Raw genomic sequence first — 18216 nt, forward strand, 5'->3', positions numbered from 1 at the left:
CTGGCTTTTGTATCTTCTGCCTGATTGGCCGGGGGGGGGGGGGGTGCGGTGAGAAGAGAGAATGTATAACTGAAAAGCATTGTCAAAATTTAATCAAATAAAACATGAAAACTATGGTTTCATGAACTTTGTATAATTTACATCATTAAGTAAAATTTCAGAGGTAACATCCACAGCAAAAAAAAGGGTTGTTTGGTTTTGTCAAGGACAGTCTATGTACCTGCCAGGATTTAAGTGGCATGTTTACAAGGCAAATTTTACGATGCACCAAAGCACTGTAGTCAGGAGCACTTGGCTAATGATGAATGACTTTCTGTTCAGGAGCTGAGCATTGGTGTCTCAGCAGTAGAGGAAATATGAGAAGTAGGTTAAAAGTGATCTGCGCAATTTTAAAGTAAGCTTAATGGATAATTACAAATACCAAGGTAAAAGAAAACTATTCATAATCAGATATGAAATTGAGAAAATGATTAGAAAGGAAACAGGAAGGGTGCCAAAATAAGTCACTTGCAATTAAATATTGAAGTTCTACCCATGGAAAGGCAGAACAACAAAATAGGTAACTTTAACATAACCCACTGTATGCAGAATGAGATGCTTTGGGGAGCAAGACCATTTGCATTCTGACCAATGTAATTTTATTTAAATTAACATCCTAAAAACCCCTAATATGTTATTATTTATCTCTGGTTGGTCATGTGCTCCAATGGGCCAAAATGAGCCTAAACATCAATTTTTGATTGATAATGCCTTTGAAGGTCACATTATTTAACATTAAAAGCATTTATATAAATGAAAACTTAAATAAAGTGAAGCTTAATAGACAGCATGATGACACAGCTGGTAGAGTTACTGCTTCCCTGTTCCAGCAACCCGGGTTCAATCCTGACCTCTATGCTGTCATTGTGGAGTTTGCAGATTCTCTATGTGACTGTGGGGGCTTCCTCCAGATTACCTAACATCCCAAAGGCATGGCTGATAGAATAATTGGCCACTGTAAAAATTTACTCTAGTGTGTAGATGAATGGTAAAATCTAGGAGGTGTTTATGGGAATATGGAGAAAATAAAACAGGATCACTATAGGATTATTGTAAATAGGTAGATGCATGAACTTAGCAGGATTCAATGGACCTGGATACAAGAAAAAAAAATCACTGTTGGTTTTGTTTCTCTGCATTGAGGAAATGTGAAAACTTTTAGATTTATGGCTCATCTGATATCATTTTAAATGTAGCTGACTCATCACGAGTAATAGATGATGCGTTCACTTGCCTACTAAAAATAAGCAATATTGAGTATTAAGTCATCTACTGAATACTTAAGTGCATGGGGTTTGTTCTTCCCATATCAGGTTGTCAACAATTTGTTAAAAATAGATAAAACATGCCTCTGAATTATTTGAGACCACCAAAGAAACTGATGGTCTTTAACTGATGGTTTTATCTAATGTTTGGTATGATATTTAATCTTCCTTTGTATCAGCATCCTATCAAAGGAAAAGAAAGAGATACAAGTCAAGATGTTGACATATTTCATTTTTTTCCTCATTATACTAGTATACTGGCAAATTTAATAAAAGATTGTTGTATTTCTCAGCTAACAGCATTTCATTAAGTTTGCAAGATTTTTTAAGTATTGCCGTGAAGAGCTTGAGTCCTGTGACATTTATTAATACTAACCCAGGAGCACTGTTATTATCTTGCTGAAACCTTATGTCAAATTTAATCCTCCTTCTGCTACTATTCAATAAATTGATTTATGGTTGTTACGATCAGATGACATAATCTTAGCAAAGATCAGAAATGGCACTACTTATTTGTAATATTGGTCTAATGACGTGGATAGAATTTGCAATAACTTATGGCAGAAAATAATATTTGTCTAACGATATTTTGTTGGACAAGGTTATTTTCTTTTTCAGTCAATTTGCTCAGCTCATCCTTCAGTTGTATTCAAGGTGTTTGAAAATACACTTCACTATTAAATTTCTTGATCAAAGGAGATGAGACCACAAAATTAAATATAAACCTAATAACATCACTCTATCAAGCACAGAACATAGAACATAGAATAGTACAGCACATTACAGGCCCTTTGGCCCACAATGTTGTGCCAACCCTCAAACCCTGCCTCCCATATAACCCCCCACCTTAAATTCCTCCATATACCTGTCTAGTAGTCTCTTAAACTTCACTAGTGTATCTGCCTCCACCACTGACTCAGGCAGTGTATTCCACGCACCAACCACTCTCTGAGTAAAAAACCTTCCTCTAATATCCCCCTTGAACTTCCCACCCCTTACCTTAAAGCCATGTCCTCTTGTATTAAGCAGTGGTGCCCTGGGGAAGAGGCGCTGGCTATCCACTCTACCTATTCCTCTTAATATCTTGTACACCTCTATCATGTCTCCTCTCATCCTCCTTCTCTCCAAAGACTAAAGCCCTAGCTCCCTTAATCTCAGATCATAATCCATACTCTCTAAACCAGGCAGCATCCTGGTAAATCCCTTCTGTACCCTTTCCAATGCTTCCACATCCTTCCTATAGTGAGGTGACCAGAACTGGACACAGTACTCCAAGTGTGGCCTAACCAGAGTTTTATAGAGCTGCATCATTACATTGCAACTCTTAAACTCTAGCCCCCGACTTATGAAAGCCAACACCCCATAAGCTTTCTTAACTATCCTATCTACCTGTGAGTCAACTTTCAGGGATCTGTGGACATGTACCCTGAGATCCCTCTGCTCCTCCACACTACCAAGTATCCTGCCATTTACTTTGTACTCTGCCTTCGAGTCTGTCCTTCCAAGGTGTACCACCTCACACTTCTCCGGGTTGAACTCCATCTGCCACTTCTCAGCCCACTTCTGCATCCTAGAACTGATAGAAATTTTTTTTATGGAGAATGGAACATAAGGATGCTATGTATTTTAACATTGTTTTTCATAACCTTGTCTGCATAGCCATCGGATTAGTCACACAACTCCTTAAGAACAGATTTTAGAAATCTAAGCATTCTCTGAATTACATCAAAATGTCATACTAGTTAGTGTATGGTGAAGGTATTGCCATTACTGTCTTTTAAAGAGCATCAATGAAAATTACGAAAATTGGAGATGAAGTAGTGTATTGAAATAAAAATACCTTGCTTCACAATGTATGATGAGTAGGAAAGACAGGTAAAAACAATTGTTTTGTGGTGTTAAAAATTCCATTGACTTCAACATATTAATAAGAACTTTTATTATAGCTACAAGCATTAACAAATGGATTTAAGTAGAACTGTTAACTGTTGTTCCCTTGCATTTGATCTCTCATTAACCTACAAGCTAGATGGCTTTATCAACAGATTTTCACCATTGAAACCTTGGCCTCACTAATCAAAAATATTCCCTTTGACCCATTCCTCACCCCCCCATCTCCTTCTAACTAAATACTTACTTTTGCTATTGCTTTCCATGTTTTGATAAAGGCTCCTTCACCTAAAACATTAACTATGCTTTTCATTCCATAAATGCTGCCTGACCAACTGAGTATTTCATACATTTTCCATTTTTATTCCATATCTTGACCTGATTGTGATCTGTACAGATGATAGATTACATATGAGCAAATCACATTTCTAATTCATTTATTATCACACCAAAAGCATATTATATGCATATATTCATACAGTTAATTAGTATACAGAACATTCTAAATATTTCTTACTTTAGCAAACCTTTACGATGAATAACATACAGCTCATGGGGTATTGTGGTCTCACTGTAGGGCACAACACGAACAAAATCCTTCAGCAGGGGAAATTCAGGGACCACATGAGGTACAGTGATAACGCAAAAGTCTCTGTCCTATAATTGTTTGTTGTAAAATGAACACAAATTAGTAAGTTTTTAAAATTCAAATACATTGAAGGATTCTGGGAGTAAAGTTTAGACACTACATACACATGTAACTTGCAACAAAATTATTATTTTTGCAGAGACTAAGGTTGTGGGAATTTGTCTTATGTGTTTAATGACACGTAGAAAACAACAATGGAAGTAGCCAAATGAACAGCCTACATGAAATTTGTCCATCTTTATATCCCAAAAATGTTGTTGCTATCGCTTAGGTCATGCATGTGCTCGGTAGCGGGTATGCTTTTTGTTTTGCTGGTGGGGGGAGGGGGAGATTGTTACTCGCCGCCGCTTACGTGCAGGAGGGGGGAGCTGGGGGGATGACCTTGGGGTTCTTACATTTAACTGTCGTTCATTCTTTGGGGCACTTCTCTGTTTTTGTGGATGTTTTGCAAAGAAAAAGCATTTCAGGGTGTATATTGTATACATTTCTCTGACATTAAATTGGACCTTTGAGCCCCATAGATGCATGATTCTAATATTACTGCAAACTTACAGGCTGCAGTTAATGTTGAACAATCGTACTCCCTACGTTTATTGTATTTAAGTTATTCATACAGAACCTCTGAGAGAAAGTTCTGTGGGGGAACATTGGGGCAGGCCAATTTGTAGTTATATTAAACAATAACAATTATAGGCAAACTGTTAGAATTGGCCACATGCTACTTTCTTAACAAAGTTGTAAGTTGAAATCCCAATCTAACTGATATGTTTTCCCAATAATCCATCAGAATGCACTAAATTTATTTTCTGCAAAATAGTTTCCAGACAGGGCATGAAATTAGTCAACAAAGCACTATTATCTGTATCATTCAAAAGATCATCTATCCAAAATATTAATTCTGCTTCTTGTTCCACAAAAGCTGTTTGACCTGTTGTTTTTGAGATACAACTAATATCTCTTGTTTGCAATTGAGATTTGACCTTAAGATTTAGCACATCAAAAATCATTCAAGCCTTTGGTTTACAACATGCTGGCCTACCTATTGTTCTTCATTCATACAATATTGGTTTTGTAGTGCCATAAATAAAGATGATACAAGACTTACTTACTGGGTAGAGATTAAATAAATAGGGCAAAAAGTCCTGAGACCTGTGAACAAAGAAGGCACGCATATATCATTTCTGGTCATGGTTAGAAAATAACTTAGCCAATATCTAATATCTTACTTTTGCCTTGTATACTTGCATACCCATTCAGGATCTGACTGGAAAAGGTATTTAATGTCTTAGTAACGTTTGTGACAAATCTTGAAACATTTTCATTCAAAATTTTATTGTATAGGGTTCACCAAGGCATTTATTTAGGCTAATGAGGATGCACACTGGGACTATAAATTCAATCACGGGCAAAGAGATAATATGGTTCTGCATGGAAGAGATCCACACAAGGTTATTATGTATAGCAAATACGTAGTGCTAAGACTTAACAGCTTAAGAGATGTCACTTATGATCTTTTATGCACGTAATTTCAGGAATTTGATATGTAATTAATCTGTGCTATTAAGTGTCATAACTGCATTTCTTAAAAGAGAACTGATTATTGACTACAACCACTAGTGAAAATCATTGCCAGCTCAGAATATATTGTGTAGAGGTGACACAAACAAAACAGAAAGCACACCTTTATTGACATTGATCTTGCATTCCTGTTGAAACAGGTGGATCAGGCTCCTGTACCAGCATTAATAACTTCATTCAACTCTACACTGAACTAATTCTACGACCTATAGACTCACTTTCAAGGACTCTTTACAACTCATGTTCTTAGTATTATTGTTATTTGCGCAGTTTGTCTTCTTTTGCACTTTGGTTGTTTGTCAGTCTTGTGTCTTTCTTCCACCCTACTCCTTTGCTCTGGGTTTTGTAGTGCAACCCTCATAACTGTCTCCACTTCTTGAAACTTTTTTGCCCATTTTTCTATTTTCAATCCACAAGCAATTGTTAATGTTTTCAAATGCATTACAATTTACATGATCCTAGAGCTTACCTTGTTTCATATTTCTCATCCATGCAGAACAACTGTATGCAAAAAACATTTGCTACATCTGTTGAACCGCAGGCAACAATTTGGCTGTTTTCTGCTCCTTCAGTTACTTGGTTTCCAATGTTACTCTCTGGTACTTGGGCAGTTTCATCCTGGCTGGTCATTTCATTCTGCATCAAGAAAGGGTAAAGTATGGCAAATCATATAGCTCACACTTTTAAACAGTACATTATCTATTTCACACTGTTTATTTATTTCCATAGATGCTGCCTGACTTGCTGAGTCTCCAGTATTTTGGATGTGTTGCTTTGGATTTCCAGCATCTGCAGAATTTCTTGTGTTTATTCTCAGTAGGTTATGTCCATTGATAAAAGACTTCCAATCACAATCACTACAAGTGTGAAGATATGTTGAGGTTGCAGGAATCCTACAAAACCACAAGTCCTAAAAGTACATGTATACTGGAGATAATGCTTATGTTGAAGGAAACTGCCGAAACAGCTGTAAGCAACAAAACTAAGAACCCAATTTTAAAATAACTCAACAATATATCTGTGTAAAAAATGCACAAATCTGCTGAACGTTTCTTAAAATTTAGAATGACTTTTGACTACAAATCTAACTATCACTTATGCAATTGCTTAAGATAAAAATCTCTAATATTTATTCTTATACATTTATGGAATGAAGACTTCCCAGGCAAGGTCAGCATTTACTCCACAATCCCAATTAACCAGAAGAAATTAATGCTTAGCCACTTTCTTGGACTGGTGCAGTATTACTGGTGAACAAAATCCTTGGAATTCCCAACAGACCAGGTAGCAGTGATATCAAGCTTAAATCTTAACATTAATACCTGTCAGAATTAGAAAAATGTAGAAGTCTAACAATTTAACAATGGAGAGGAAGGGAAGGAAATAACTAAAGGAAAAATTGTGATGGGATGCAGGACTGTGATTAAATGACACCACGGATAATGTGGTACAGCAAAATTGAGTGATCGTAAGCCTAATAACGAAACAAAAAAATATGGAAAGGTGCTTTCTTCCATTCTGGCATAATAATCCAGTTTCTGGAAACTGTCAAGCAAAAGGCTTGACATCTACCATAGAAAGACAAGGACAGGTGTTGATAAGGGTTCTCCAGTTTGCAGTTCCTTTAATACAGTTCTGGACTTCACCAATGAAGAGTATTCCTACATCTATTTTATTAATGAACTTATTGATAATTGACAACTGCTTTAAATAATCCAACTGTTCAAATCTTATTTCTTGATTGTGGGATGTTCCTGCATGTTAAATTCATATTTGAGAGGAGTGATCACTAATGCAGGTTACATGATTGTTATTGTTATTTTATTATTGCTTAAGCTGTAATGCATAATGCACAATGAAAAGCACCGTGAAGTGCCTACCGATAGCAACTTACAACTTGCGTTGAACTGCTGCTGCTAAGTTAACAAATTTCACATCACATGCCTGTGATAATAAACCTGATTCTGATTCTGAAAATGGTTAAATAATACAATAAGCATTGCAGGAATTAAAAATTCCAGAATAGAACATTAATAATACTGTCAAAATTCATTTCAATTGCACAGAGAAATTTAACTTTGGTGGAACCCCAAAATTTCCCTACCTGCAGCTATATTTTTGGTTCAGGGATTTAATTTTTTTTAAATTCAATTTAAGGTAACATACCTTTCCATCTGTATTACCTTCAGAATGCGAAGGTGAAGTTATTTCGTTTACTGTCAATAGAAAAGTAGAAATTTTTTTGATTAACCACGAGTCAGAACAATAACAAATGTATGTGTTTGCTTACAACTGACTAGCCCCGGTTTATGTCCACATAGCTATAATGCCCTGGTTAAGATATTTACTGCTGTGCTCTAGGGTATTTCATTTAGTAGTTTTCTGTCAAAGCAGCGTGTCCTGCTGGCAGAACGTTTTGATTCGGCTAAAGATAAGGAGGCATGTTGTTCAACTTAGGAATGTAGTATCAGCCAATCAGGATTGTAGAATTGGGAGAAGGTTCTAGAGGGAGCTGGGCAGAGGGAGATTTGTGACAGACACTGGAGGGGTTTGTGGTCTTTTGGAGGGAGGTGCGGAGGAGAGGATCAGGAGAGGCAACTGTAGGATTCAATCTGACAGGAAGACACAACTGCAAGGAATGCTTTGCGAGATGAAGGAGTCCAAGATGGCAAGCTTCACTGATGATTGGTGATGAGGATTCAGCACCTTGAGTAGAGGTTACACCCAGTTTTTGGAAGATACAAGCTCCAACGGTCATGTGCACATTTAGACTGATTTAAATGTAATGTGCCCTTTTATTTTTTCTTCTTTCTTTTTTTACTAACTGTTTGCTAAAGCTGAAGTTAGTAAATATACTTCCTTATAATTTTATGTGGTATACAATCTTTTATTTCTTGCCAACTGATAATTGTGTATGGGCAGTACTTCCACAGCATTTGCTCAAATTGAGGTTTCTTTAACAGAACATCGTGACGTTCTTGCTTAGTTGAAAGCCAAATCATACTGACCCTAAATGTATATTGTTTGTGAAAGGTGACCTTCTCGCCGCTGAGTCACGTGGCTGTTAGCCGAGTTCACTATTGAGCTAAGTTTGCATACAAGCCCTGTAAGTGGGGTTACATAGCATTCTAGCTTCCATCCATTCCAAGCCTCCTCAATTCCACATAATAAATGGAGAGGGTAACAAGCTGCTAGCAAGTGACATTCAGCTCTCTGCCACATTGGCTGCCAAAAGCTGAATAGTCTTCAGATATTTCTTCTGCTTCCCATTCTTCATCTTTTAAGATACCACTGAAAACCTAACTCTTTGGCCAAGTGTTTGACCATCAAACCTAATTTCTCTTCCTCTTGCTTGGTGCCATTTCTTGTTTAATTATGCTCCCATGAAGCATCTTCAGATATTATAATGCTTTAAGAGGTATTACATAAGGGCAATTTCTTGATATTATAATTTTATGCAAATAAAAACTGAAATTAACATCTTCCATGTATGCCATCACATCCGTCAATTACTAACCTCCCCAGGAAATTTCCTATCTGATCCCAGATTTATAGTCTCCAAAACTACAAGCCTGTATCATTCCAACGTTCTGTATTTCTGTCCTCTGTGATCAGCTCCACCCCACCCCCTTTCCAGGCTGACTGATTCATCCACTTTTACTCCACCAATTGGCATATTTTAATGATTATCCTTTCTTATACCTTCCATGCGTAATGTCAACAACAAACACATTTCCCAATTTACACAATTCTGAAATAAAGATTACATCCTCCACTCCCTAATTTAATCATACATCATCATCTGAGTGCCACTAAAGTAGATAAAATCACCTTCGTCATCTTCTTTTCCCAAGTCTAGGGCAGTAAATACTCTTCCCAAGCAATTAGTACTTAACTTTCACTATGCATTAAGTTCTCTTATATTGAAACAAATACACATGAATCATCACTTTTCTAAATACTTCCAAAAATTCCACCATTGTGACCATGGGTTTCTGAGTATGTGTCAAACGAATTATCAACCTTATCCCCGCTATGCTTTTCATTTTCTTGGACTCCTACACCATGCCAACAACTCTCAACATAGTTCTAGGAGACACCTCATCTGTCAGTTATACATATTATTACTTACCAGGCTTAACAATAAATATCATCAGATTTTATTAACATTTTCAATTTTCTTAAACGCATTCATAAAATTCAAGGATTCTACTCTTACAGGTACATTTGGTATATAATCATTCATATTTACCTTACTTTATTATCCCTTGTGTTGTTTTAACACTCCTGCCCTTCAGCCTATCAGACTTTTCCCATCAGTTCTTTTCTCCACTTCCTCTCCATCAGATGGCTACTAAACCTTCCCCTTCTAGTTCACACAGGAGTTCATAATACCAAAATGTTAAGCCTGACACCCTCTCCACAAATGCTACCTGGCTTGCTGAGCCTTTCAAGAGTTTTCTATTTTGCAACAGTTTAGAAAACAGGATATCTATAACTGACTGTATGGGCCCAATGCTGGGTAACGTCTCAAGCACTGATTCATACAGCACTGCATTAGTCATAACTTTGTGGTGAGAAAACGTGTAACATTGTGTAAAATCTTCGAATTATATTTTGAGTCCTGATGAAGGGTCTCAACCCGAGTCATTAGCTCTATTCCTCTCCATAGATGCTGCCTGTTCTTTCTAGGTTCCTCCAGCATTTTGTGTATGTTACTCCAAATTACATCCTTACAGGATTTATTGGGTCCATTTCTTTGAAAACTTAAGCATTTATTTTTAAACATTATTTTGAATACAATTTTTTAAAAATGGATACATTTAAAATGGGAGCAAGAATAAGCTATTTATCCCTTTGTGTCTGCTCCACAAATTAACTGTCCATCATAATCTTTGCTCTCTCTAGCTTTAAGAAATATATTTGTCTTCTTTATGAACATACAATATAAAGTCAGAATCAGAATCAGGTTTATTATCACCGGTATGTGACATGAAATTTGTTAACTTAGCAGCAGCAGTTCAATGCAATACATAATCCAGCAGAGAGAAAAAAAATAAACAAGTAAATCAATTATGTACATTGAATAGATTTTTAAAAATACGCAAAAACAGAAATATTGTATATTTTAAAAAGTGAGGTAGTGTCCAAAGCTTCAATATCCATTTAGGAATCGGATGGCAGAGGAGAAGAAGCTGTTCCTGAATCGCTGAGTTTGTGCCTTCAGGCTTCTGTATCTCCTACCTGATGGTAACAGTGAGAAAAGGGAATGCCCTGGGTGCTGGAGGTCCTTGATAATAGATGCTGCCTTTCCGAGACACCGCTCCCTAAAGATGTCCTGGATACTTTGTAGGCTAGTGCCCAAGATGGAGCTGACTAGATTTACAACCTTCTGCAGCTTCTTTTGGTCCTGTGCAGTAGCCCCTCCATACCAGACAGTGATGCAGCCTGTCAGAATGCTCTCCACAGTACAACTATAGAAGTTTTTGAGTGTATTTGTTGACATGCCAAATCTCTTCAAACTCCTAATAAAGTATAGCTGCTGTCTTGCTTTCTTTATAACTACATCAATATGTTGGGACCAGGTTAGATCCTCAGATATTGACACCAAAGAACTTCAAGCTGCTCACTCTCTCCACTTCTGATCCCTCTATGAGGATTGGTATGTGCTCCTTTGTCTTACCCTTCCTGAAGTCCACAATCAGCTCTTTTGTCTTACTGACGTTGAGTGTCAGGTTGTTGCTGCGGCACCACTCCACTAGTTGGCATATCTCACTCCTGTACGCCCTCTCGTCACCACCTGAGATTCTACCAACAATGGTTGTATCGTCAGCAAATTTATAGATGGTATTTGAGCTATGCCTAGCCACACAGTCATGTGTATACAGAGAGTAGAGCAGTGGGCTAAGCACACACCCCTGAGGTGCGCCAGTGTTGATAGTCAGCAAGGAGGATATGGTATCACCAATCCGCACAGACTGTGGTCTTCCGGTTAAGAAGTCAAGGATCCAATTGCAGAGGGAGGTACAGAGGCCCAGGTTCTGCAACTTCTCAATCAGGATTGGGGAGACGGTATTAAATGCTGAGCTATAGTTGATGAACAGCATCCTGACGTAGGTGTTTGTGTTGTCTAGGTGGTCTAAAGCCATGTGGAGAGCCATTGAGATTGCATCTGCTGTTGACCTATTGTAGCGATAGGCAAACTGCAACCGGTCCAGGTCCTTGCTGAGACAGGAGTTCAGTCTAGTCATAACCAACCTCTCAAAGCATTTCATCATTGTCTATATGAGTGCAACCGGGCGATAGTCATTAAGGCAGCCCATATTATTCTTCTTTGGCACTGGTATGATTGTTGCCTTTTTGAAACAAGTGGGAACTTCTGCCCATAGCAGTGAGAGGTTGAAAAGGTACTCCATCAGGAGCTTCTGCCTTGCAAGGGTTCACTCTCTTTAAAGACAGCTTAACATCGGCCTCTGAGACGGAGATCACAGGGTCCTCAGGTGCAGCAGGGATCTTCACAGCTGTGGTTGCGTTCTCCCTTTCAAAGTGTGCATTGAAGGCATTGAGTTCATCTGGTAATGAAGCATCGCTGCCATTCATACTATTGGGTTTCACTTTGTAGGAAGTAATTAGTCCTCCACACCCTTCTGTGATAGGGAATTCTGTCAGATCACCACATGTTGGGTGAAGAAATTTCTCCTGATCTTGACTCTAAATGGCATAATGCATATTATCTTCTGCCTTTCATTCCTTTACTTTCCTCTTCCTTCCACTTTAATTTAAACACATCATGACCACATTATTAATGTACTTGGAAAACACTTTGTCCTAGTCCTATCAATGCCTGTCCAGTCTAGTTTTATTGGTCTTAATGCCCCATGAATTTGAATCCCTCCTCCCATACTCAATTTCTTCATAGAGTCACGCAGCACAGAAACAGATCTTTTGGCCCTACTGGCTCATGCGCAAACCAAGCTAATCCAATTTGCCAGTGTTTAGTCCATAACTTTCTCAACCTTTTCAATCCATGGATCTGTCCAACTGTTGTAAATAGTGTCATTGTACCTGTTTCAGCCATTTCCTCTGGGAGCTGATTCCACATAGATACCACTCTGTGTGAAAAATGTGTCCCTTAAGTCTCTCTTATATCTTTCCCCTCTCAAATTAAACCTATGTCCAGTACACATTCATCTGATATATCTATTTCTACAACAGACTACAAAACTGAAATGACATTTTTCCCAAGATTTCAAGTGTCACTTTGGACACAGTTAACATTCTGATTTTGGAATAAACAATAAAAAATACTAATATCAGTTAATGATTTTGCTAGAGCTTATTGGACAAAGGGATGGTTAATACCTGGTGGCTCTGCTGTTCTTGGAAGTGGTGCATTCACTTCCTTAAGAGGATTTTTACGAAGACCATGAAATGGACGCAAATCAAAACAGTTGTTCAGTAATTCAACATTTACTTCGCTGCACACACTTATAAAACCAACGGCAGTGTTGTTTACCTGTATGTACATAGAAACATGACTGAATCATTGGTTCCTTTGCATGTCTAAAGAAAGCATCTACAGTATGTTATAGCTATTTCTAAAATATTTGTAAAAAGGAGAATTGCTTAGCTAAAAGTCCAAGAATGTTCCTCTCATCTTATGTTATTATAGCAAATTTGACATTGAAGAATCTCACAAGCTTATTGAATCTGCCTCACGTAGCCCTGGCAAAATGGGTTTCAATATGTGTATGTGTGCCAATAAGTACAGAGTACTATATGTAGAGTTTTCAATACCTATTCTGGCTCTGCAAATTCTCCTAGCACAAAAAAATTCATGAAATTCACTTGTGGGATGCTGAGTTTGTTCTATGAGGAGTGATTAAGCAGAGAGGCCATGCTGCGTATAGTCTTGAAAGGATAAGAGATGATCTTAGGAGACATACAAAGTTCTTTGGAGACATGAAAAGCAAGATGTGGGGATGAAGTTTCCTTCAGCAGGATTTGGAACTAGGATCCAGAGCTTAAAAATAGTAGATGACTCCATTCTACCTAATAGGGCTATGGAGGCACAATCACTGCACACGCTCAAAACAAAGACCAAAAAATTCCTAGATATTTAGAGGGTATTGAGTGGTGCAGGAAAGCGATAATGAGGTAAAAGATCAATGACGATCTGAGTTAATCTATAGCAGCCTACTTCTACTTCTATTCCTTATGTTCTCACATTTGAAACTGGATCATTATTTCCTTCTTACTAAATTTACTTCATTACTATTAATTCCAAATGAAGTCAGCATTTGGTTTTGTCAGGAATTTGACAGAATACCCTCTATTTATTCAGAAGAGTACTGTCCAAACAACATTTAAGAAGCTTAACACCATCCATGACAAAGCTGTGCACTGATTGACACCCAAGCCATCACTCTAAACATTCACTCACTTCACCACCAGTTCAATATGCATGCATCATCTACAAATTGCAATACAGAAATATGTCAAAGTATTTCTGGAAATAGTTCTCAATTGCACCACTAGAAAGCTCAAAGTGGTACATTCACAAGAACAAAAGTCCTGGTTTAAATATATCACCCATCTTCCAAAATTGTAGGTCAAAATATTGGTCACCCTAGCTAAAAGCACTGAAGGAAACCGTTACTACCTTAACTTCAGCAGTTCAATGTGTCTTATCACCAACCATTTGTGGAATCACAGGTGGTCAATAGACATTGAATGAATTGAAAAGAAAAATTAGAAGCTCCACCATTGCAACCAAAAAGATTTTAAAAATCATCTTGTAAAGTACAGGAGCAAATAATATAATGTTTTCTACTTGTTTTATATATTGCCTCCTCTTCAACTTAGATTTTTATTAATACCTCTCTACACAATATGATTTAAAATTCTTCATTTTATTCACTGGAGCTTCCAATACTTTTTCTATAGCACAGGCAACCTGCTGGAGGAACTCTGCCCACCGAGCTGTATCTGTGGTCCTGATGCAGGACTTCAGCCTGAAACAGCGACAATTCTTCTCCCCATCTCCCCTACTTATGCACCCCTCCCCATACCACAGATGCTGTTCAATCCTTTGAATTTCTCCAGCAAATTGTTTCTTAGTCTGGATTCCAGCATCTGCAGACTCTCGTGCTAGCAATTTTTCTATAGCTTTTTTTTAATCATTTTACAATAGCTACATAATGTAAGCAGAACCAAATGCAAAATGAAATTAGCTTACAAATGATTTAACCCAACCTGAAAAGTGCTTATAAGACAAAAAAAATTTCACTTGAAAGGCAAAATACTGACCTCACAGACAGCAGCATGATTCTTTTCATCTTGAGCTTCTATTAATTCTGCAAGGAAGTAGTCACCATAAAGGGTTCTCAGTGTGTCAGTCATTTCATTGAAGATAGGAGTGATATCATCATGATCCTCTATCCTGGTGAGCCAAAGATCTCAGTTCAGCAATGACTCAAGTGTCTTGATAAGTGGTATTTGCATTATAATGTACAAATTCTTTACTGCACCCATGATCATGAGGAGTTTATATGTTCTCCTCGTGACTGCGTGGGTTCCCTCTGGTTGTTCCATTTAGAGAATCCTGCACCAGGACTCTCAAGTCCTTTTGCACCTCCAATTTCTGAATTTGTTCCATGTTTAGAAAATAGTCTACACCTTTAATCCTTCTACAAAAGTGCATGATCATACACCTCTGCATTATATTCCAACTGCCACTTCTTTGCCCGTACTCCTAACCTGTCCGAGTCCTTCTTAAGAATCCCTGTCTCCTCAACACTACCTGGCCCTCTACCTCTCCCTGTATTGTCCACAAATATTGCCACAGTGCCATCAATTCTGTTAACTGGAACATTAACATATAACGTGAAATGTAGTGGACCTAACATCGACCCTTGCAGAACACCACAAGTTACTGGCAGCCAACCAGATACCGAAACAAATGAGTCTATTTGCAATAATTCCTTGGCTGTATTATTCTCTCTGAATTTTCAGAGTTTAGGGGTTTGAGGAAATGAAGTTTAATTGTTTTGTGGATTAGACTCAGTGGAAGACAAAGATTGCTAGGAAATATCAGTTAACATAGTGTTTTTGATCAGAGCAGTTCATACATAACATTAATTCTCCCACCTCATTATTCAATCTCCAAATCTTCTGCTGTTTATTGTGTTAGTATAGATCCTCAGGGTTCAATTTCATGATAGCCCAGTGCCCACTGAAGCTAGCAAGGGAAACCATGCCTTCACATCTTACAAGCAAGGTGCTCACTGCTGAATGCCATCAGTGGAAATACGGATAACAGGGGACTGATGGAGCCTATGTTGAAGTATTAGAGGACCTCCCCAATTTATGTCCATTCCTTGTAATCTCAAGGAGAATGCAAGTTGAAATTCCAAGAAGATGATTGTAATGGTATAAACATTCTGAAGATTTCAGCTAAGTAGTCAAAACTAGAGAAAGCATACTTAATTCCCACCTCACTGAAGATAACAGGTAACATAGTCAAGGCATAAATGTTAATTATCACACTAAAGAATTATTAATATCATATCAAAATGGAGTCAAATTAGAATTGTGGTGTTCCTCGGGGATCTGTTCTGGGATCCCTCCTCTGTGATTTTATAAATGACCTGCATAAAGAAGTAGAAGCGTGGGTTAGTAAGTTTGCTGATGATACAAAGGTTGGGGGTGTTGTGGATAGTCTGGAGGGTTGTCAGAGGTTACAGCGGGACATTGATAGGATGCAGAACTGGACTGAGAAGTGGCAGATGGACTTCAACCCAGATAAGCGTGAAGTGGTTCATTCTGGTAGGTCAAATTTGAAGACAGAATATAATATTAATGGTGAGACTCTTGGCAGTGTGGAGGATCTGAGAGATCTTGGGGTCCGTGTTCATTGGACACTCAAAGCTGCTGCGCAGGTTGGCGGTGTTGCTAAGAAGGTATATAGTATGATGGCATTCATCAACTGTGGGATTGAGTTCAAGAGCCCTGAGTTAATGTTACAGCTATATAAGACCTTGGTCAGACCCCACTTGGAGTACTGTGTTCAGTTCTGGTCACTTCACTTCAGGAAGGACGTGGATATTATAGAAAGAATACTGAGGAAATTTAAAGGGATGTTGCCTGGATTGGAGAACATACCTTACGAGATTAGGTTGATTGAACTTGGCCTTTTCTCCTTGGAGCGACGGAGGATGGACGGCGGCCTGACAGAGGTGTATAAGATGATGAGGGGCATTGACTGTGTGGATAGCCAGAGGCTATTAAATTCCTCCGTATACCTGTATCATAGTCTCTTAAATTTCAGTAGTGTATCCACCTCCACCACCGACTCAGGCAGTGCATTCCACGCACTAACCACTCTCTGAGTAAAAAACCTTCCTCTAATATCCCCCTTAAACTTCCCACCCCTTACCTTAAAGCCATGTCCTCTTGTATTGAGCAGTGGTGCCCTGGGGAAGAGGTGCTGGCTATCCACTCTATCTATTCCTCTTATTATCTTGTACACCTCTATCATGTCTCCTCTCATCCTCCTTCTCTCCAAAGAGTAAAGCCCTAGCTCCCTTAATCTCTGATCATAATCTATACTCTCTAAACCAGGCAGCATCCTGGTAAATCTGCCCTGTACCCTTTCAAATGCTTCCTATAGTGAGGCGACCAGAACTGCACACAGTACTCCAAGTGTGGCCTAACCAGAGTTTTATAGAGCTGCATCATTACCTCGTGACTCTTAAACTCTATCCCTCGACTTATGAAAGCTAATACCCCATAAGCTTTCTTAACTACCCTATCTACCTGTGAGGCAACTTTCAGGGACCCCTTTGTCCTCTCTGATTCTATCCTTTTCCACAATAATGCTAAAGGCCAGGGAGCAGTGGTCACTGTCCCCCAGATGCTCATCCACTGAGAGATCTGTGACCTGACCCAGTTCGTTACCTAATACTAGATCTAGTACGGCATTCCCCCTAGTCGGCCTCTCATTATACTGTGACAGGAACCCGACCTGGACACACTTAACAAACTCTGCCCCGTCTAAGCCCTTGGAACTAATCAGGTGCCAATCAATATTCAGGAAGTTAGAGTCACCCATGATAACAATCCTGGGTCTTTTTAGAGCCTCTTAGATAGGTTGATGGAACTTAGAAAAATAGAGGCCTATGCACTAGGGAAATCCTAGGCAGTTTCTAGAGTAGGTTACATGGTCGGCAGAACATTGTGGGCCGAAGGGCCTGTAATGTGCTGTAGATGTATATGTTCTATGTTCAAAATTTTCTGAGCTTAATAAATATAGATAAGTATCTAGTCAAAGATAACTTCAGAATCTCCAGGGATGCACCATGGTTGTAGTATTTTGTTACATCTGTGCCGATTTCCATAGCGGTGCCAGAAATTTGTGGCTTTACTGGGTTTTCTCCACTCTGGCTTGAAACATTAGCAGCAAAATTGTGATGCATGTTGGCAACTTCTTCATTGCCATAATCACCCATTCATTTCCAATCTAAATTACAAACCATAGTCCACATTTTTTGCATGACTCAAACAACTCGACAAATTGAATGAAGTACCAGAAATATGCAAAATGAACAAATTAATAGTATTTAACATTGTGCAATGTTGACTCAGTCAGCCTTGAACATGTTAATTACACAAGAGATATGCATTTTGCATCAGGAAGAACATTTACTTAACTACCTTTGCAAATCTGTCACCACCCCCAACACACAAACAAACACACACACACACACCTATTTTAAAATTTCCTCAGCAGGGTGA

At 38.3% G+C, this 18216-nt stretch overlaps 1 protein-coding gene across 1 annotated transcript in view; it reads right to left on the minus strand.

The window, feature by feature from the left end:
* Positions 1-18216, minus strand: part of cfap61 (cilia and flagella associated protein 61) — a 177344-nt gene that overhangs the window by 129237 nt on the left and 29891 nt on the right. The window contains exons 7-12 of the mRNA XM_072267103.1: positions 14731-14863; positions 12784-12937; positions 7588-7637; positions 5891-6057; positions 4953-4992; positions 3712-3851 (exon numbers count right to left, since the gene is read on the minus strand). Coding sequence (XP_072123204.1) covers positions 3712-3851; positions 4953-4992; positions 5891-6057; positions 7588-7637; positions 12784-12937; positions 14731-14863 — 684 coding nt within the window. The remainder of the gene's footprint in view (positions 1-3711; positions 3852-4952; positions 4993-5890; positions 6058-7587; positions 7638-12783; positions 12938-14730; positions 14864-18216) is intronic.

Source organism: Mobula birostris, chromosome 8, assembly GCF_030028105.1.
Source record: "Mobula birostris isolate sMobBir1 chromosome 8, sMobBir1.hap1, whole genome shotgun sequence".
Lineage (NCBI taxonomy): Eukaryota > Metazoa > Chordata > Chondrichthyes > Myliobatiformes > Myliobatidae > Mobula > Mobula birostris.